This window comes from Lagenorhynchus albirostris, chromosome 5, assembly GCF_949774975.1.
Source record: "Lagenorhynchus albirostris chromosome 5, mLagAlb1.1, whole genome shotgun sequence".
Lineage (NCBI taxonomy): Eukaryota > Metazoa > Chordata > Mammalia > Artiodactyla > Delphinidae > Lagenorhynchus > Lagenorhynchus albirostris.
This window is the reverse complement of record NC_083099.1, coordinates 16,055,403-16,077,216: the sequence shown is the minus strand read 5'-3', so window position 1 is coordinate 16,077,216 and position 21,814 is coordinate 16,055,403. Positions and strand designations below refer to the sequence as shown.

Sequence of the window (21,814 nt, the reverse complement as noted above, 5' to 3'; positions counted from 1 at the left end):
TCCTGCAGTGGGAGCTGTGAGTCCGAACCACTGGACTAACAGAGAACCTCAGACCCCAGGGAATATTCAATGGAGTGAGTTCCTACAGAGTTCCTCATCTCAGCACCAAGACCCAGCTCTACACAGTAGCCTACAAAGCCCAGTGTTGGAAGCCTCAGGCCAAACAACCAGTAAGAGAGGAATACAATCCCACTCATAAAAAAAAAACGAGATGGCAAAAAAATATGTCACAGATGAAGGAGCAAGTAAACACCTACAAGACCAAATAAATGAAGAGGAAGTAGGCAGTCTACCTGAAAAAGAATTCAGAGTAATGATAGTAAAGATGATCCCGAATCTCGGAAATAGAATGGAGGCACGGATGGAGAAAATACAAGAGATGTTTAACAAAGATCTAGAAGAACTAAAGAACAAACAAACAGAGGTGAACAATGTAATAACTGAAACGAAAAATACACTAGAAGGAATCAATAACAGAATAACTGAGGCAGAAGAACGAATAAGTGAGCTGGAAAACAAAATAGTGGAAATAATGGCTGAGGAGCAGAATAAAGAAAAAAAGCATGAAAAGAATTGAAGACAATCTCAGAGACTTCTGGGACAACACAAAATGCATCAACATTCTCATTATAGGGGGTCCCAGAAGAAGAAGAGGAAAAGAAAGAGTCTGAGAAAACACTTGAAGAGATTATAGTTGAAAACTTCCCTAACATGGGAAAGGAAATAGTCACCCAAGTCCAGGAAGCACAGAGAATCCCATACAGGATAAACCCTAGGAAAAACACACCAAGACACATATTAATCAAACAAAAATTAAAAGAAAAAATATTAAAAACAGCAAGGGAAAAACCAAACATAACGTACAAAGGAATCCCTATAAGGTTATCAGCTGATTTTTCAGTGGAAACTCTGCAGGCCAGAAGGGAGTAGCAGGATGTACTTAAAGTGATGAAAGAAAAACCTACAACCAAGATTACTCTACCCAGCAAGGATCTCATTCAGATTCGATGGAGAAGTCAAAAGCTTTTCAGACAAGCAACAGCTAAGAGAATTCAGCACCACCAAACCAGCTTTACAACAAATGCTATAGAAACTTCTTTAAGCAGGAGACACAAGAAAAAGACGCACAAAAACAGACCCAAAACAATTAAGCAAATGGTAATAGGAACATATATATCAATAATAACCTTGAATGTAAATGGATTAAATGCCCCAACCAAAAGACACAAACTGGCTGAATGGATACAAAAACAAGACCCACCTATATGCTGTCTACAAGAGACCCACGTCAGACCACTTCAGGGACACGTACAGACTGAAAGTGAAGGAATGGAATAAGATACTCCATGCAAATGGAAATCAAAAGAAAGCTGGAGCAGCAATACTTGTATCAGATAAAAGAGACTTTAAAATAAAGACTGTTACAAGAGATAAGGAGGGACACTACATAATGATCAAAGGATCACTCCAAGAAGAAGATATAACAATTATAAATGTTTATGCAGCCAACATAGGAGCACCTCAATACATAAGGAAAATGCTAACAGCCATAAAAGGGGAAATCGACAGTAACACAATAATAGTAGGGGACTTTAACACCTGATTTACACCAATGGACAGATCATCCAAACAGAAAATAAATAAGGAAACACAAGCTTTAAATGACACAAGAGGGCTCCCCTGGTGGTGCAGTGGTTGAGAGTCCGCCTGCCAATGCAGCAGACGCGGGTTCGTGCCCCGGTCCAGGAGGATCCCGCATGCCGCAGAGCGGCTGGGCCCGTGGGCCATGGCCGCTGGGCCTGCGCTTCCGGAGCCTGTGCTCCACAGCGGAAGAGGCCACAGCGGTGAGAGGCCCACGTACTGGAAAGAAAAAAAAAAAATGACACAAGAGACCAGATAGGTCTAATTGATATTTATAGAACATTCCACCCAAAAGTGGCAGAATACGCTTTCTTCTCAAGTGCACGTGGAACATTCTCCAGGACAGATCACATCTTGGGTCACAAATCCAGCCTTGGAAAATTTAAGAAAATCGAAATCGTATCAAGCATCTTTTCTGACCACAATGCTATGAGATTGGAAATCAATTACAGGAAAAAAACATAAAAAACACAAACACATGGAGGCTAAACAATACGTTACTAAGTAACCAAGAGGTCACTGAAGAAATCAAAGAGGAAATAAAAAAATACCTAGAGACAAATGACAAGGAAAACACGATCCAAAACCTATGGGGTGCAGCAAAAGCAGTTTTAAGAGAGAAGTTTATAGCTATACAAGCCTACCTCAAGAAACAAGAAAAATCTCAACTAAATCTAACCTTACGCCTAAAGGAACTACAGAAAGAAGAACAAACAAAACCCAAAGTTAGCAGAAGGAAAGAAATCATAAAGATCAGAGCAGAAATAAGGAAATAGAAACAAAGAGAACAATAGCAAAGATCAATAAAACTAAAAGCTGGTTCTTTGAGAAGATAAACAAAATTGATAAACCTTTAGCCAGACTCATCAAGAAAAAAAGGGAGAAAACTCAAATAGAATTAGAAATGAAAAAAGGAGAAATCACAATCGACACTGCAGAAATACAAAGCATTATAAGAGACTACTACAAACAACGATATGCCAATAAAATGGACAACCACGAAGAAATGGACAAATTCTTGGAAAGGTACAATTTTCCAAGACTGAACCAGGAGGAATTAGAAACTACAAACAGACCTATCACAAGTAATGAAATTGAAACTGTAATTTCAAATCTTCCAACAAACTAAAGTCCAGGACCAGTTGGCTTCACAGGCCAATTCTATCAAACATCTAGAGAAGAGCTAACACCGATCCTTCGCAAACTCTTCCAAAAAATTGCAGAGGGAGAAACACTCGCAAATTCATTCTACAAAGCCACCATCACCCTGACACCAAAATCAGAAAAAGATATCACAAAAAAAGAAGACTACAGGCCAATATCACTGATGAACATAGGTGCAAAAATCCTGAACAAAATGCTAGCAAACAGAATCCAACAGCACATTAAAAGGATCATACCCCATGATCAAGTGGGATTTATCCCAGGGATGCAAGGATTCTTCAATATACGCAAATTAATCAATGTGATACACCACATTAACCAATTAAGGGATAAAAACCATATGATCATCTTAATAGATGCAGAAAAAGCTTTTGACAAAATTCAAGACCCATTTATCATAAAAACTCTCCAGAAAATGGGCATAGAGGGAAACTACCTCAACATAATAAAGGCCATTTATGACAAACCCACAGCAAGCATCATACTCAACGGTGAAAAACTGAAAGCATTTCCACTAGGATCAGGAACAAAACAAGGATGTCCACTCTCGCCACTCTTATTCAACATAGTTTTGGAAGTCCTGGCCGCAGCAATCAGAGAAGAAAAAGAAATAAAAGGAATCCAAATCGGAAAAGAAGTAAATGTCACTGTTTTCTGATGACATGATACTATACATAGAAAATCCTAAAGATGCCACCAGAAAACTACCAGAGCTAATCAATGAATTTGGTAAAAGTAACAGGGTACAAAATTAATGCACAGAAATCTCTGGCATTCCTATACAACAACAACGAAAAATCAGAAAGAGAAATTCAGCAAACACTCCCATTTACCACTGCAACAAAAAGGATAAAATACCTAGGAATAAACCTGCCTAAGGAGGCAAAAGACTTGTACTCAGAAAACTGTAAAACACTGATGAAAGAAATCAAAGACGATATAAACAGATGGAGAAATATACCACGTTCTTGGATTGGAAGAATTGATATTGTGAAAATGAGTATACTACCCAAAGCAATCTACAGATTCAGTGCAACCCCTATCAAACTACCAATGGCATTCTTCACAGAATTAGAACAAAAAAATTTACAATTTGTGTGGAAATACAAAAGACCCCGAATAGCCAAAGCAATCTTTAGAAAGAAAAACGGAGTGGGAGGAATCAGGCTCCCTGACTTCAAACTATACCAAAAAGCTACAGTAATCAAGGCAGTATGGTGCTAGCACAAAAACATAAATATAGGTCAATGGAACAGGATAGAAAGTCCAGAGGTAAACCCATGCACCTATAGACCCCCAATCTATGACAAAGGAGGCAAGAATATACAATGGAGAAAAGACAGCCTCTTTGATACACGGTGCTGGGAAAAGTGGACAGCTACATGTAAAAGAATGAAATTAGAATACTACCTAACACCATACACAAAAATAAACCCCAAATGGATTAAAGACTTAAATGTAAGACCAGACACTATAAAGCTCTTAGAGGAAAACAGGAAAAACACTCTTTGACATAAACCATGACAAGATCTTTTTTGACCCACCTGCTAGAGTAACAGAAATAACAAAAATAAACAAATGGGACTTAATTAAACTTCAAAGCTTTTGCACAGCAAAGGAAACCATAAACAAGACAAAAAGACAACCCTGAGAATGGGAGAAAATATTTGCAAATGAAACAATAAACAAAGGCTTAATCTCCAAAATACACAAACAGCTCATGGAGCTCAATATCAAAAAAAATCCAGTTAAAAAATGGGCAGAAGACCTAAATAGACATTTCACCAAGGAAGACATACAGATGGCCAAGAGGCACGTGAAAAGATGCTCAACGTCACTAATTATTAGAGAAATGCAAATCAAAACTACAAGGAGGTATCACCTCACACCAGTCAGAATGGCCATCATCAAAAAAATGTACAAACAAGAAATGCTGGAAAGGGTGTGGTGAAAAGGGGACCCTCCTGTACTGTTGGTGGGAATATAAATTGATAAAACCACTATGGAAAACAGTATGGAGGTTCCTTAAAAAACTAAAAATAGAATTACCATACGACCCAGCAATCCCACTACTGGGGATATACCCTGAGAAAACCATAATTCAAAAAGAGACAGGTACCACAATGTTCACTGCAGCACTATTTACAATAGCCAGGACATGGAACCAAGCTCAATGTCTATCGACAGATGAATGGATAAAGAAGATGTGACAAATATATGCAATGGAATATTACTCAGCCATAAAAAGAAACGAAACTGAGTTATTTGGAGTGAGGTGGATGGACCTAGAGTCTGTCATACAGAGTGAAGTAAGTCAGGAGGAGAAAAACAAATACCGTATGCTAACACATATATATGGAATAAAAAAAATGGTACTGATGAACCTAGTTGCAGGGCAAGAATAAAGAGACAGACATAGAAAATGGACTTGAGGACATGGGGTGGGAGCGTGAAGCTGGGGCGAAGTGAGAGCAACATTAACATATATTCACTACCGAACCTAAAATAGTTGGCTGGTGGGAAGCAGCAGCATAGCACAGGGCGATCGGCTTGGTGCTTTGTGATGCCTTAGAGGGGTGGGATAGGGAGGGTGGGAGGGAGGCTCAAGAGGGAGGGGATATGTGTATGCATGTTGCTCATTCGCTTTGTTGTGCAACAGAAACTAACACAGTATTGTGAAGCAGTTATACTCCAGTAAGGATGTATTAAAAATAAATAAACAAACATATAAAATGGAAATGTTCATCCCCATCTTTTCTGTCATATTATGAAACATCATTGTATGAAGTCATGTAAATGGCAAAAATTAATACTCAAACTTATTCTTCAAAAAGATTTAATCTGTACAGAAAACAGTTAAAAATCACTATTAATATGCCTGTTACAGGAGATATTAGAGAAAGTGTGTATGTGTACATATGTGTCCGACACCGTCAGAGTGATTGGAGGTCCTGAATACATTTCACTTTGTGAAGGCCTTAATGTTGTGACTTTCATAAAGTGCCTTGCAGTTTTAGGGTAGAATAAATTAAGTACAGATTGCACTCAAATTGAAAATGCTTTACTAGGAGATTCTGAAGAGTGAAATAATGAAGTGCATCTCTCCAGAACTTGATTGCTTTACAACATTCCCTCTTATTTTGGGGGAGAAAAATTATAAATACATTTACACAGGTACCATTTTAAAACTGTCACAAGTATGGAAGCAAATGAGATTTTTTATTCTTTTTAACTATATAAACTCAGGAAGAAGCTGGCCCTTAGAGTATGGCATGTAAGAAACTTGGTTTTTATATAATTTGTATTATTTTGTGTTAGTCTCAAAATGATTAGGTTTTCTTTAGAGCGAGTTACTTTTCTGTGTAGAGTCTGTGTGCCCTCTAACACTGCTGCTACTCTCGCTCTACCCCTTTTACCACTTCCGAAGTTGTACGGCTAAATAAGATAATCTCAACAGAAAGGTATGGTTTACCTGTGCCGCTGGTCGACGACAGCCTTGGATGGTAGCCTCCAGATTATTTTCGGTTTCGGCTCCCCAGTGGCTGAGCAGTTCAGTAGTAGTTTGTCCCCCAGATTCACCTCCGTCCATTTCTGGGATGCAAATTCTATCCTGGGGATCGTTTCTCGTTCTTCCACTGTAAGAATTACCACCCTTCTCTCTGAGCCAGTGGAGCTGGTAGCAATGCATTCATAAGTGCCCCGGTCTGAAGAGGCTATGTTTCTTATAAACAGAGTTCCATTTGAAAATAAGAACTTGGAATTGACGAACTGTAATGGTTTCACTTCGATGCCATCAGAGAGGACCCAGTGAACACCGGGCTGAGGAGTTCCTTTGGCAGTACAGGGCAGTTTCAAACTTTCACCCCAAGTCCCTGCAATAACTTGCCTCTTTTGTTCTAGAATAACAGGTGGCGCCGCAATAACTTGTATTTTAACCAGCAGTGCATCCTGGCCCACTGGGTTGCTGGCCACGCATTTGTAAAAGCCCCTGTCATAAATGCTGAGATTGTGGATGACCAGCGTCCCGTCAGATGTCACCAGGGCCTGCCTGTTCCCCTCAGATGATTCAGAGACCACTGTTTGGTTTGCAAGAAGCCAGGAAATTGTAGGGCTGGGCCTGCCTTCAGCTCTGCACTTCAGTTCCACTGTGCTTCCGGAATGGACTGTGATCTCCTTAGTATGTCTCTCCAGGATCCTGGGGGGATAGGAAACCACGGACAAGGTGACATGAAGGCGGTCTGTGCCAAATGGATTGGATGCTGAGCACAGGTACTGTCCACGGTCCTGAATGTCCACCCTCTGTATGGACAGGGTGCCATTGGGGAGCACCTGGAACCTGCTATTCTGTTTCCTTTTAGACAAATCAAGTCCTGATAAGAAGAAAGAAATTTATAGCCATAGGTCATCAAAGTTTAGGTAGTAAACATAAATTGCTCACATGGAAGTCTCAAGAGGAACGCTATCTTTCTATTAGGCTACTGGGAAAAAAATATATTTAAAATTAAGACACCTAGTCTTCAGATCAGTAAAGTTATTTCTGGATTTTTTTTTTAAATAAAACTAATTTTAATGTAAAAGCCAGATGCTTCAACACAGTGACCACTCACAATTTCTTTGGATCTGCTTTCAAAGCATTTCAAAAAAATGGTCTTAACATATGTTTTAAAACCTTCTAATGAGCAAAAAGCCATGCATATATCAAATAAGGATATTAATTGTTTGAGTCTTGGAGAAATCTGAGGTTGATGTTGATTATTTGGCTACATAACCCCAAAACATAACACAGTGTTTTCCTTGTTTTGTAACTAAAGAAGATGAAGCGTAAAGAAACAGTTTCAAATACCTGATGAGACTCTGGTCCAGTGGATAGTGGGCATGGGATTCCCAACAGCTTCACAAGGAAGAAAGGCATCTGAGTTAGCTGGAACAGTAAAACTTGCCGCTCTTCCTCCAACTATTCTGGGCCTTTCAAATATATTCCTAGATAAAGAATCAAAGGGAAGGAATTTGGAAGTTGTTATTTTTTGAATTGGTGTCTTATTGAAGCTACTTTTCTTTGCATTCTTCTGTATATCCCAATTTGAAGCATGAGTGGTGTCCTCTGGCAGATCTGGAGTGGGCAGTATGCTCACTGCTGGCTTTTTGACCTTTTCAGCCATTTCTGGGTGTGACTTGTGCCAAAAATGGTTTTCTGACCAGGGAGAGGGAGTCAATTTAGAATTCTGTGATTTAGCTCTTATTAGTGCTGGCATAGAAGTAGAACGTAACAGATTGGAGTAGATAAAGTGGGTGATTCCAATTGTGAACTTGGCATTTGGGTGAGTTTGGGGAGATGTTACTGCTAATTGCTGTGGATGAGCGTTGTGCTTTGAGGATTCATGTGACTTGACCATTGTACTTGTCATCGTCCTGAAAATGGGAGTTGCCATATTGTCAGCAACTGCATTTTGGTTACTCAAGGGAGGGGAGGTGGGAATTGGCATTGGAGTGGCACTGGCGCTCAGGAAGGGTGGCACAGTTGAGCGTCTAAGGATTTTATTCCTAGTGGTGGTACTCCGGTGTCGTTTGCTGGACAAGGTGGTTTCAGAAGCAGCTGTTCTCTTCAAAGTCTGACTACTCTTCTGGGGTGGTTCTTCAAGCACATCTGTCAGATGAAAGGTGCTTGGATGAAGACCAGCTGTGCTTGAAATTTCTTTTATGTTTTCTAGAAGAGAATGAGTGAGAGCAGACACACTGGGTTTGGTTGAAGTTTCAGCTGCTGTTAGAACAGGAAGTGTCACAGTGGTGGGTGTAATGAAGCCAGAAATCTGGCTGGGAGAGTTATTTGGGTCATTCCTATTCTTTTGAGGCTCCTTTATTCTTTGTACTTTTCGTGCCCTGGGTCTGGCTATTTGGGCTTTGTTGATAATGATAGCTGCAGGGGCAGTAGGAGTAGTTGTCAGCATGGCTGTTTGCAGTGATACGAAATCTGTACTTGATTCTTTGCTTGAGCTACTAGGAGATGTAGGGTAAACAGGTGGGAAGGGCAGCTCCTTCACTGTTGGGAGACTTATACGACTGTGTGTTCTAGTGGTACTGTGGTGAGTTGTAGCTGATGTTACGGATGGAATTTGCATCACACTTGCTGAGAGTGTTGTGAAATGGAAGGGGGAAACTTTATCTGTGGGTAAAGCAGGAGATATTTTAGGAAGAACCAAGTCTGTGCTTTTTTGTGAACCAAATTTTTGCTGATTCTTTAGCTTTTCTTTTTGGATATGGTTATTTACAAAGATATGATGCCAGGGAACTTTCCTTCTTGAAAGTCTTGTAATGGCTATAGTAGTAGGCATAGGTGGCTTGATGGTGGGACCTGGAAGTGGCGATACGATCACTGAATCTCTTTTAGCTTCACTGGCTTTAGACATGCTTGGGTAACTAATATCTGTTGCATGAGTCATAACTGCACAAGTTGGAGTCGCTTGGGTACTTTCAGCACTGAAATATTTTATTGTCTGTGTTGTTTTCTCAACATCTACATTTGGTTTTTTCTCAAATAGTAATGATGGATTGTGGACTAGAGTTGTAGGTTCTTCTGCTATGACTCTGGCAATTTTAGCTTCAGGGAGGGTGATGGGGGAAGTCCTTGGAAAAGGCAATGCTGCTGCAGCAGTGGTGAGTCTTTCTCTGGGAGAACAGGATGGGCACTCCACATTGTGCTCTGTGGCTAAAAATGCAGTGGTTCTTTCTACAGAAGAACCTCTGAGTGTTGGCCCCACAAAGTTGTATCCATGCTGTCGGAAAATTGGAGTTCGCCCCCTGCTCCAGATTTTCCTCCGTCTTCCAAAGTGCCTGGACAGTGGAGTGTTAATTGTACTATTTCTAGGCATGTGTAACTGAGAATGAGCACCAGTGTATGGGTCTGAAGGGAGCTCAGAGGTGTTAGGTTTTTGAGTAACGTGAGAATGGGAATGATGGCTCCAGGGTTCGCTGACTCCTATTACAGACATCTGATGACTCTTTGTGGCATTTACTGATCCTAAAAATACATCAGCTTTACTGTTAGCACTGCCCAGAATTTTGATACGGACATCTTTGATTGTAGTAGCCCCCACTGTTACTGGGGATGCACTTTGCAAATGCTCTCTTTTTCTCTCCATGTCGTCAGTATCCTGAAATTGACTTGCTTCAGGTAGTAGAGGAAAGATAGTAGATAAATTTCGGTTGGTTGTGCCTTGCATTGTGCTTGATGTGGTTATGTTCATATTCTTTGACATGGCTTTAGTTTTAATAGTAGTAGATGGTTGGAAACCTCTTGGTTTTTCAGGCAGTAGTATCTGTGGACTCACAACTGGGGAGACTTGGGTGCCAGCAGTTACACTTGTCACAGGGCTATCAGATGATTTCCTGGAGTCAGCAGTCACTGTCCTTGCCAGAACACTGGGAGCTTTAGTCACCAGGACCATAAATTCCCCATCTGGAGGGAGCACGCCTGATGAGTCTACTTCCTCACCAGGTATTTCCAGGAGTTGGGTGACTGGTAGAGGTGGCTTTGTTATGGTATTTTCTCGCTTCTCAGGCACAATGTTCTTTTTAGCTTTCTCCAGTAGTGCTGCCCAGTGTTGTGGGTCAATTCTCCGGGCAGAGGGAGGGAACTGCCTCCTGTGCTCTCCGAAACGTCGGTTGGTTGCATCTCCACGCCGCTGGGCTATTAGCACCCCATGCTTAGGATTCTTACTTGTGACTGAGACTTGTTTTCCAGCCTCAGCCCTCACTGGAGCAGATGTGGGGAGCTGTGCAGCTGGTGGGTCCTTACGCTGAGCAATGGCATTGGGCTCATCAAACCCAGATCCATCTGTTTCTACATTATGCTCCACTGGCTGTTGCCCTTTTATTTTGACTGAAACTTTGTTAATTAACAAATCGATCCCTGATGGGTTGGCTGCTACACAACGATAATGACCCTGGTCTTTTTGAGTCGCCTGTAATATTCTTAATGTGCCATTGTTAAGAATTTGCTTATCTCTTGAGGACTGATAGAGCACAGTGTTTCCTGGAAGAACCCAGCTGACAGAGGCATCTGGGATACCCGTAGAATGGCATGGAAGGTCAAGTGTTTCACCAATGGAAACTATATGACGAGCTCCATTTTCCTGATAAGCTTCTATGTAGGGCTCTACCACCGTAATCCTATAGGTGAGAATATCTGCGTCATCGTAATTGGTGCTTATGCAGTGGTATATGCCTGTGTCAAAACTATCAGCCATCTGGAGTTCCAGTTTTCCACTTTTGTCTATCAGGATTCGTCCATCCTCACTAACGTAAGGGGCTCTCACTTTACTTCCATCAGCTAGAAGCCACTCCAGTTGTGGGGGAGGGTCTCCTTGGCTGGGGCAATCTAGGTCAATGGTCCCACCGACCAAAACAGTGCGTTCCCGCTTAGTATTGTTATCCCTGGAAATCATGGTCCATTTGTGTTTCTCTGGCTTCTTCTCTGCCCTTGGTAAAGTGACTTGGGCATCGCTGGAGTACTGGATCTGCAGTGTACTGAGTGTGGTGGCAGTTCTGTTTAGCTGCAAGGAAATTTGGTCTTGCATTAACCAAGAGGGATCTGCTCTGAGATCAGCCTCGATGTTGGTAAAGATGTCTTCAGGCTTCAGTACCACCTGTTTATATTTGTAGCAGAGTTGTGGTGTTTCAGTGAGCAAGTGGCTCCTTTCTAGGATCAGAGGAGAGTCACTGTACAAAGCCAGCACTTTCCACACTGGCTGAATGTGACTGTAATCTATGTTACACACCAGAAATGTTGAAACTGATGCGTTTAGCATGATATAGTCATTTTCTGCAGTGAATGCAGTGGATGACGTTGTTGAGGGCTTTTGGATACTGCAGATCATGTTAGCTTCATTTCCAGACTGGTCTGTCATATTCAAAGTCAGGGAGCCGAAGGGTGCCATGAAATCTTGGGGAGAGATGGACACAGAAACACTATCTTCCAGAATAGTCAGGCTCTTCAATTTCAGGGAGGGGTCAATGGTTGGCTTGGCACACAGGAAAGCTGCAGCTGGGACCATAACTAAGGGCCTGCCTTTAGCGGTCCTGGGGTTCATGCAACGTGGACATTGCTGAGGACTGGAGGGACTTCTGTCTCTTTTGCATTTTATTGTATCTAGAAAAAAATGACAATTGAATTATTGCCAGTTGTGGCTTCTTTATGAATTAACATTTAAACATTTTGAATAAGTAGATTTTGCTAGAATTTAAAACAACAATTTAGAAATTTTAGTGTCTTGTCCTTTTTGTTTTTGTTTTTTTTTGTCTTTGGATTGATTTCTGAAAACAAATTGTCTATATACCCTGCCACAATATCATATCTATAGGCACAAGGATTTTGTCTGTCTTGTTCACTGCTATATTTCCCATGCCTATAAAGTACCTGATATATATATTTGGTACTCCATAAATATTAGTTGAATAAATAGTTTCCTTATCTAGGGAAACAAAATGCTATGCTTATGTTTGTCGCTTTTTATTAACTTATGTATTATTTAGTTCTGTTTCCCCATTTTAATGTTTTAAGACTCAGAGACCTTCACTGTCTTTTAAATGATAACCTGTTTGATAAATTACCATTTATAAGCCCTTGGATATCATTAAAAACCCAAGTTTCTGTCCATTACCAAAAAGAACAATGAGTGAATTACAAGGTACCTTGGTGTGGTGTAGCTTGGCCGCAGTAGGAATGGAGACAACAAGATGGTTGCAGGAGATAATGAAGTCGGTAGAACCAATCAATAAGAGGTGAGGATGTGGTTGAACAGAGAGGGTGATTAAGAAGAAGAGTGAAGGAAGACACAGTATGACTTTGGTAACTGAGGTAGACTCAATGGAGGAGGATCAAGTTTAATGGGGAAAGAGGAACATTGTGCCCAAGCAACGGAGCAGCCCATTAAAGGACTGATACTTTGGTGAAGTCAGAAGCCTGAAAAATCTTACAGCTCTTGGACCACCCTAAGCCTTTGCGAATCATAGAAATCTCCTCTTTCAGGTATTCAGATATCACGTACCTGGTCATTTAAAAATACAGCTCTGGTGAGCCTATTTAAAATGGCTGGTCACTGCAATACTTGATAAGAGGTATGGAGTTTTACCTCCTACAAAATACAGCCAGGGACTTCCATGCTGTTCCATATCATGCATTAGACACAGCATTTAAAAGAAGCATTGTACTTCTTAGAAGATATCACGTGACAGAGTGGCCAGACAGGGTCAAATCACCGTCCCATGTGTGCATGATTCTTCTCAAAGGCTTGAGAAAATCTCTTTGACCAATGACTCCAAACCCTTCAGTGTGTACTTCAATGTTACAGGCAATGGCACATATATCTGGCTACTCAGCATTCTTCAGCAAAATTTAAAGTCCCAACTTACACAGAGGAAGTAGCTGGCAAGCCTGCAAACCTCTTTGAGCACTCATAAGAGGCTCTTCTCAACCACCCACTTACCAACAGCTGTGACCTTTTACCTACTTCCCAGTACCCTGGGCTCAAACCCTGCTATAGCAAAAAAACATGGGAGACTTCTGGCTTAATTAAACCTCATCACAGAATTATGATCCCATCTTGGTTTGATTATTGCTCGGCCCTGGACATCAGGTATTTTACCTCAGTTGCAAATCTGATCATGTCATTTACATTCTCTCCACCACACTCAGTTCTATTCACACAGAAACACTTTCCATTCCTCAACTCTGCCATGCCCAATCAAGCTCAGGCATATGTTGTTCCTCCTACCTTCCAGTACACTTGCCGTCTGACAGGCCCTCTTCCATCACTGCCTAACTACTTACCTCCTTCATTACCCAGCCAGAAGAGTGCTACTTCTGGGTGGGCTCTCTTCTTTTTGTTCTCCTGGTACCTTCCACTTCTCCTATCATAGCCCTTATTGCCCACTAGTAGAAAGACTTGTCTAGTTGTCTGTCTTCCCACAAGACTGTAAGCCCATTACCTGTTGATCTGTGTGTCCCAACCCTGGCAAAGGGACGGTCAGGAAAGATTACAGGGAGTAAGGAAGGGCAGCTTAATTCTAAGACCACATTTCTTCCACATTTTAGCTTATAAATTGAGATGTGTCTTACAACTGAAGGTGCTTTACAGTAGCAGCTGACCAGCTGGCAGTCTTGATATAGCTACCACTGCTTGCACACACACAAATACTGTTACAGCTGTTGATATTTACATATATTGTTTTTTCTTCAACTGAGTAACATGCACTGTTGGTATTACATATATTGTTTGCCACTTAAAACGTTTCTATTAAGATAACACTATGCTTCGCATTACAATAAGAAGTTATTATACGTATAGAAAGGCCTGGAAACAGAAGCAGGACATAACTTTAATATTTGTGAAATAAGTGTTTGGCAGAGAAATGGCCACAAACCCATATTTCATAGAAAAGCAACACCTAGAGCTTTTTGGAACCTAAGAATGGAGGATACCCAAAAATAGATGAAGCTGTGTACACTTAACTACTGAGATATGTGCAAAAGGACTGCCAAGTGAGGCAACTGAAGGTATGAGAAACTGTCAGTCTCTTAGAATAGATGGAAAAAAGGTCAAAGCAGAAGTTGATGTGACTGATTCATGAGTCTCACAGAATGATCATTAAGGCATCTCAGTCAAAGGAGAACACTTGATTGTTTAGACACCACCAAGAAATGTTAGCACTAATGGGTTTGGCTAATTATATATAATGAATGAATATATATAACATAATAATAGTGGGGGAATTTAACACCCCACTTTCATCAATGGACAGATCATTCAGACAGAAAATCAGTAAGGAAACACAGGCCTTAAATGACACATTAGACCAGATGGACTTAACTGATATTTACAGAGCATTCCATCCAAAAACGGCAGTATACACATTCCTCTCAAGTGCACACGGAACATTCTCCAGGACTGATCACATACTGGGCCACAAAGCAAGCCTTGGTACATTTAAGAAAATTGAAACAGTATCAAGTATCTTTTCCACCCACAACACTATGAGATTACAAATTGATGACAAGAAAAAACTGTAAAAAACACAAACAGCTGGAGGCTGAACAATATGCTACTAAACAACCAATGGATCACTGAAGAAATCAAAGAGGAAATCAAAAATACCTAGAGACAAATGAAAACAAAAGTACAACGATCCAAAATCTATAGGATGCAGAAAAAGCAGTTCTAAGAGGGACGTTTATAGCAATACAATCTTAGGAAACAAGAAAAATCCCAAATAAAAAACCTAACCTTACACCTAAAGCAACTAGAGAAAGAAGAACAAACAAAACCCAAAGTTAGTAGAAGGAAAGAAATCATAAAGAGCAGAGCAGAGAGGGCAGACAGCAGAAGCGAGAAGAACTACAATCCTGCAGCCTGTGGGGAAAAAACCACATTCACAGAAAGACAGACAAGATGAAAAGGCAGAGGGCTATGTACCAGAGAACAAAATAAAACCCCAGAAAAACAACTAAATGAAGTGGAGATAGGCCACCTTCCAGAAAAAGAATTCAAAATGATAGTGAAGGTGATCCAGGACCTCGGATAAAGAACAGAGGCAAAGATCGAGAAGATGCAAGAAATGTTTAACAAAGACCTAGAAGAATTAAAGAACAAACAAACAGAGATGAACAATACAGTAACTGAAATGAAAAAAACACTAGAAGGAATCAATAGCAGAATAACTGAGGCAGAAGAATGGATAAGTGACCTGGAAGACAGAATGGTGAAAATCACTGCCACGAAGCAGAATAAAGAAAAAAGAATGAAAAGAAATGAAGACAGCCCAAGAGACCCCGGGACAACATTAAACGCAACAACATTCACATTATAGGAGTCCCAGAAGGAGAAGAGAGAGAGAAAGGACCCGAGAAAATATTTGAAGAGATTATAGTCGAAAACTTCCCTAACATAGGAAAGGAAATAGCCACCCAAGTCCAGGAAGCGCAGAGAGTCCCATACAGGATAAACCCAAGGAGAAACAGGCCAAGAAACATAGTAATCAATTTGGCAAAAATTAAAGACAAAGAAAAATTATTGAAAGCAGCAAGGGAAAAATGACAAATAATATACAAGGGAACTCCCATAAGGTTAACAGCTGGTTTCTCAGCAGAAACTCTACAAGCCAGAAGGGAGTGGCATGATATACTTAAAGTGATGAAAGAGAAGAACCTACAGCCAAGATTACTCTACCCAGCAAGGATCTCATTGAGATTCGATAGAGAAATCAAAAGCTTTACAGACAAGCAAAAGCTAAGGGAATTCAGCACCACCAAACCAGCTCTACAACAAATGCTAAAGGAACTTCTCTAAGTGGGAAACACAAGAGAAGAAAAGAACCTACAAAAACAAACCCAAAACAATTAAGAAAATGGTAATAGGAACATACATATCACTAATTACCTTAAAGGTGAATGGATTAAATGCTCCAACCAAAAGACACAGGCTTGCTGAATGGATACAAAAACAAGACCCATATATATGCTGTCTACAAGAGACCCACTTCATACCTAGGGACACATACAGACTGAAAGTGAGGGAATGGAAAAAGATATTCCATGCAAATGGAAATCAAAAGAAAGCTGGAGTAGCAATACTCATATTAGATAAAATAGTATTTAAAATAAAGAATGTTACAAGAGACAAGGAAGGACAGTACATAATGATCAAGGGATCAATCCAAGAAGAAGATATAACAATTATATATGCACCCAACACATCAATACATAAGGCACCTCAATACATAAGGCAATTGCTAACAGCTCTAAAAGAGGAAATCAACAGTAAAACAATAATAGTGGGGGACTTTAACACCTCACTTACACCAATCAACAGATTATCCAAATAGAAGATTAATAAAGAAACACAGCTTTAAATGACACAATAGATGAGATAGATTTAATTGATATTTATAAGACATTCCATCCAAAAATGGCAGATTACACTTTCCTCTCAAGTGCGCATGGAACATTCTCCAGGACAGATCATATCTTGGGTCACAAGTCTAGCCTCAGTTAATTTAAGAAAACTGAAATCATATCAAGCATCTTTTCTGACCACAATGCTATAAGATTAGAAATCAATTTCAGGGGGAAAAAAACGTAAAAACCACAAACACATGGAACCTAACAATATGTTACTAAATAACCAAGAGATCACTGAAGAAATCAAAGAGGAAATCAAAAAATACCTAGAGACAAATGACAATGAAAACACGACTATCCAAAACCTATGGGATGCAGCAAAAGCAGTTCTAAGAGGGAAGTTGATAGCTATACAAGCCTACCTCAAGAAACAAGAAAAATCTCAAACAATCTAACCTTAAGCCTAAAGGAACTAGAAAAAGAAGAACAAACACAAGCCATAGTTAGCAGAAGGAAAGAAATCATAAAGATCAGAGCAGAAATAAATGAAATGGAAACAAAGAATACAAAAGCAAAGATCAGTAAAACTAAAAGCTGGTTCTTTGAGAAGATAAACAAAATTGATAAACCATTAACCAGACTCATCAAGAGAGAGAGGACTGAAATCAATAAAATTAGAAATGAAAAAGGAAAAGTTACAACAGACACTGCAGAAATACAAAGCATCATAAGAGACTGCTACAAGCAACTCTATGCCAATAAAATGGACAACCTGGAAGAAATGGACAAATTCTTAGAAACATATAACCTTCCAAGACTGAACCAGGAAGAAATAGAAAATATGAACAGACCAATCACAAGTAATGAAGTTGAAACTGTGATTAAAAATCTTCCAACAAACAAAAGGTCAGGACCAGATGGCTTCACAGGTGAATTCTATCAAACATTTAGAGAAGAGCTAACACCCATCCTTCTCAAACTCTTCCAAAAAATTGCAGAGGAAGGAACACTCCCAAATTCATTCTATGAGGCCACCATCACCCTAATACCAAAACCAGACAAAGATACTACAAAAAAAGAAAATTACAGACCAAAATCAATGATGAATATAGATGCAAAAATCCTTAACAAAATACTAGCAAACAGAATCCAACAACACATTAAAAGGATCATACACCATGATCAAGTGGGATTCATCCCAGGGATGCAAGGATTCTTCAATATATGCAAATCAATCGATGTGATACACCATATTAACAAACTGGAGAATAAAAACCATATGATCATCTCAAAAGATGCAGAAAAATCTTTTGACAAAATACAACACCCATTTATGATAAAAAAAACTCTCCAGAAAGTGGGCATAGAGGGTCCTACCTCAACATAATAAAGGCCATATATGACACACCCACAGCAAACATCATTCTCAATGGTGAAAAACTGAAAGCATTTCCTCTAAGATCAGGAACAAGACAAGGATGTCCACTCTCACAACTATTATTCAATGTAGTTTTGGAAGTCCTAGCCACAGCTGGACTATCACCTCACACCAGTTAGAATGGGCATCATCAGAAAATCTACAAACAGCAAATGCTGGAGAAGGTGTGGAGAAAAGGGAACCCTCTTGCACTGTTGGTGGGAATGTAAATTGATACAGCCATTATGGAGAACAGTATGGAGATTCCTTAAAAAGCTAAAAATATAATTACCATATGACCCAGCAATCCCACTACTGGGCATATACCCAGAGAAAACCATAATTCAAAAAGACACATGCACCCCAATGTTCATTCCAGCACTATTTACAACAGCCAGGTCATGGAAGCAACCTAAATGCCCATCGACAGAGAAATGGATAAAGAAGATGTGGTACATATATACAATGGAATATTACTCAGCCGTAAAAGGAACAAAATTGGGTCATTTGTAGAGACATGGATGGATCTAGAGAATGTCATACAGAGTGAAGTAAGTCAGAAAGAGAAAAACAAATATCGTACATTAACACATATATGTGGAACCTAGAAAAGTAGTACAGATGAACCAGTTTGCAGGGCAGAAATTGAGACAGAGATGTAGAGAACAAACGTATAGACACCAAGGGGGGAAAGGGGTGGGGGGTGGTGGTGTGATGAATTGGGAGATTGGGATTGACATGTATACACTGATGTGTATAAAATGGATGACTAATAAGAACCTGCTGTATAAAATAAATAAATAAAATTCAAAAAAAAACCAACACTAGTGAATTTTAAATAAAAAAGATCAGAGCAGAAATAAATGAAATAGAGATGAAGAAAATAGAAAAGATCAGTGGAACAAATTCAGTTCTTTGAAAAGATAGACAAAATTGATAAACCTTTAGCCAGACTCATCAAGAAAAAAAGGGAGAGGACTCAAATTAATAAAATTAGAAATGAAAAGCGAGAAGTTACGATGGACACCACAGAAATGCAAAGGCTCCTAACAGACTACTGTCAATACAAGCAACTATATGCCAATAAAATGGACAACCTAGAAGAAATGGACAAATTCTTAGAAGGATACAATCTCCCAAGACTGACCAGGAAGAAATAGAAAATATGAACAGACCAATCACAAGTACTAAAATTGAAACTGTAATTTTAAAATTCCCAACAAACAGAAGTCCATGACCAGATGGCTTCACAGGCAAATTCTATCTAACATTTAGAGAAGAGTTAACACCTATCCTTTTCAAACTCTTCCAAAAAATCGCATAGGATTGGAAACTCCCAAACTCATTCTATGAGGCCCCCATCGCCCTGAATCATACAAGGATACCACAAAAAAAAAAAAAGAAAGAAAGAAAGAAAATTACAGACCAATATCACTGATGAGCATAGATGGAAAAATCCTCAATAAAATATTAGCAAACTGAATCCTACAATACATTAAAAGGATCATACACCACGATCAAGTGGGATATATCCCAGGGATGCAAGGATTTTTTTCAATATCTGCAAATCAATCAGTGTGATACATCACATTAACAAATTGAAGAATAAAAACCATATGATCATCTCAGTAGATTCAGAAAAAGCTTTTGACAAAATTGAACACTGATTTATGGGGGAGAACTCTTTAGAAAATGGGCATAGAGGGAACATACCTCAACATAATAAAGGCCATATATAACAGACCTACAGCCAACATCATACTCAATGGTGAAAAGCTGAAAGCATTTTCTTTAAGATCAGGAACAAGACAAGGATGTCCACTCTCGCCACTTTTATTCAACATAGTTTTGGAAGTCCTAGCCACGGCAATCAGAGAAGAAAAATAAATAAAAGGAATTCAAATTGGAAAAATTAAAACTGTCACTGTTTGCTGATGACTTGATACTATACATAGAAAATCCTAAAGGTGATACCAGAAAACACTAGAGCTCATCAATGAATTCAGTAAAGTTGCAGGATACAAAATTAATACTCAGAAACCTGTTGCACTTCTATACACTAACAATGAAAAATCAGAAAGAAAAATTAAAGAAACAATCCAATTTACGATCGCATCAAGAAGAATAAAATACCTAGGGATAAACCTACCTAAGGAGGCAAAAGAACTGTACTCCAAAAACTATAAGATGCTGATGAAAGAAATGGAAGATGGCACAAACAGTTGGAAAAGTATACCGTGTTCTTGGATTGGAAGAATCAATACAGTAGTTCCCCTACACACGAAAGAGTTCCATTCCAAGAGCGTGTTCATAAATCCAGTTCGTAAGTCCAACGAAGTTAGCCTAGGTACCCAACTGACACAATTATCTATATAGTACTGTACTGTAATAGGTTTATAATACTTTTCACACAAATAATACATAAAAAACAAACACAAAAAATAAAACATCTTTAATCTTACAGTACAGTACCTTGAAAAGCACAATAGTATAGTACAACAGCTGGCATACAGGGGCTGGCATTGAGTGAATAGGCAAGAAGAGTTACTGACTGGAGGAGGAAGAGGAGGTGGGAGACGGTAGAGCTGAAGGATCATCAGCAATAGTATAGAGGGCAAGCTGCAATTTCACTCATACTTGACATTGATGGCACAGGTTCTGGTTCCTTGCTGGATTCAATTCTATCTACTCTATTGAAAAAAACGATCCAGTGATGTCTGGGTAGTAGCTCTTTTTTTCTCATCATAGATGATAATGGTAGCACTGGATTACACCCTGAATGGCTACTGCAACCTTCGTGTACCATTCTACATTCAGATCCTGTGTCTCAAAAACTAACAGTGCCTCCTCAAATAAATAAAATCCCCTTGCCATCTCCTGCACTGTGAATCTCTTTGGTTCTTCAGTTCCTTCTTCTTCCTCTTGTCTCTCTTCATCCTTTCTCTGGTCCTCCAATTCCATCAGGCCTTCAATGCACGTTCGAATCTTTGAAAGTTCACAACTTGAAAGTTCGTATGTAGGGGACTTACTGTATTGTCAAAATGACTATACTACCCAAGCCAATCTATGGATTCAATGCAATCCCTATTAAATTACAATCCCTATTAAATTACCAATGGCATTTTTCACAGAACTAGAACAAAAATGTTTAAAGTTTGTATGGAGACACAAAAGACTCCAAATAGCCAAAGCAATCTTGAGGAAGAAAAACAGCTGGAGGAACTAGGATCCCTGACTTCAGACTATACTGCAAAGCCACAGTCATCAAAACAGTATGGTACTGGCACAGAACATAAAAATATACATCAATGGAACAGGATAGAAAGCCCAGAAATAAACCCATGCACCTGTGGTCAATTAATCTATGACAAAGGAGGCAAGACTATACAATGGAGAAAAGACAGTCTCTTCAATAAATGGTTCTGGAAAAACTGGACAAGTACATGTAAAAGAATGAAATTAGAACACTCTCTAACACCATACACAAAAATGAAGTGGATTAAAGACCTAAACATAAGACTGGGTACTATAACACTCAATAGAGGAAAACATAGGCAGAACACTCTTTGACATAAATCACAGCAATATCTTTTTGGATCCATCTCCTAGAGTAATGAAAATAAAAACAAAAATTTAAAAATGGGGCCTAATTACACTCAAAAGCTTTTGCACAGCAAAGGAAACCATAAACAAAAAAACAA

General features: G+C 39.4%; 1 protein-coding gene across 1 annotated transcript in view; it reads right to left on the bottom strand.

Moving 5' to 3' along the window:
* Positions 1 to 21,814, bottom strand: part of IGSF10 (immunoglobulin superfamily member 10) — a 38,735-nt gene that overhangs the window by 6,129 nt on the left and 10,792 nt on the right. Inside the window, exons 4-5 of the mRNA XM_060149608.1 lie at positions 7,649 to 11,950; positions 6,278 to 7,175 (exon numbers count right to left, since the gene is read on the bottom strand). Coding sequence (XP_060005591.1) covers positions 6,278 to 7,175; positions 7,649 to 11,950 — 5,200 coding nt within the window. The remainder of the gene's footprint in view (positions 1 to 6,277; positions 7,176 to 7,648; positions 11,951 to 21,814) is intronic.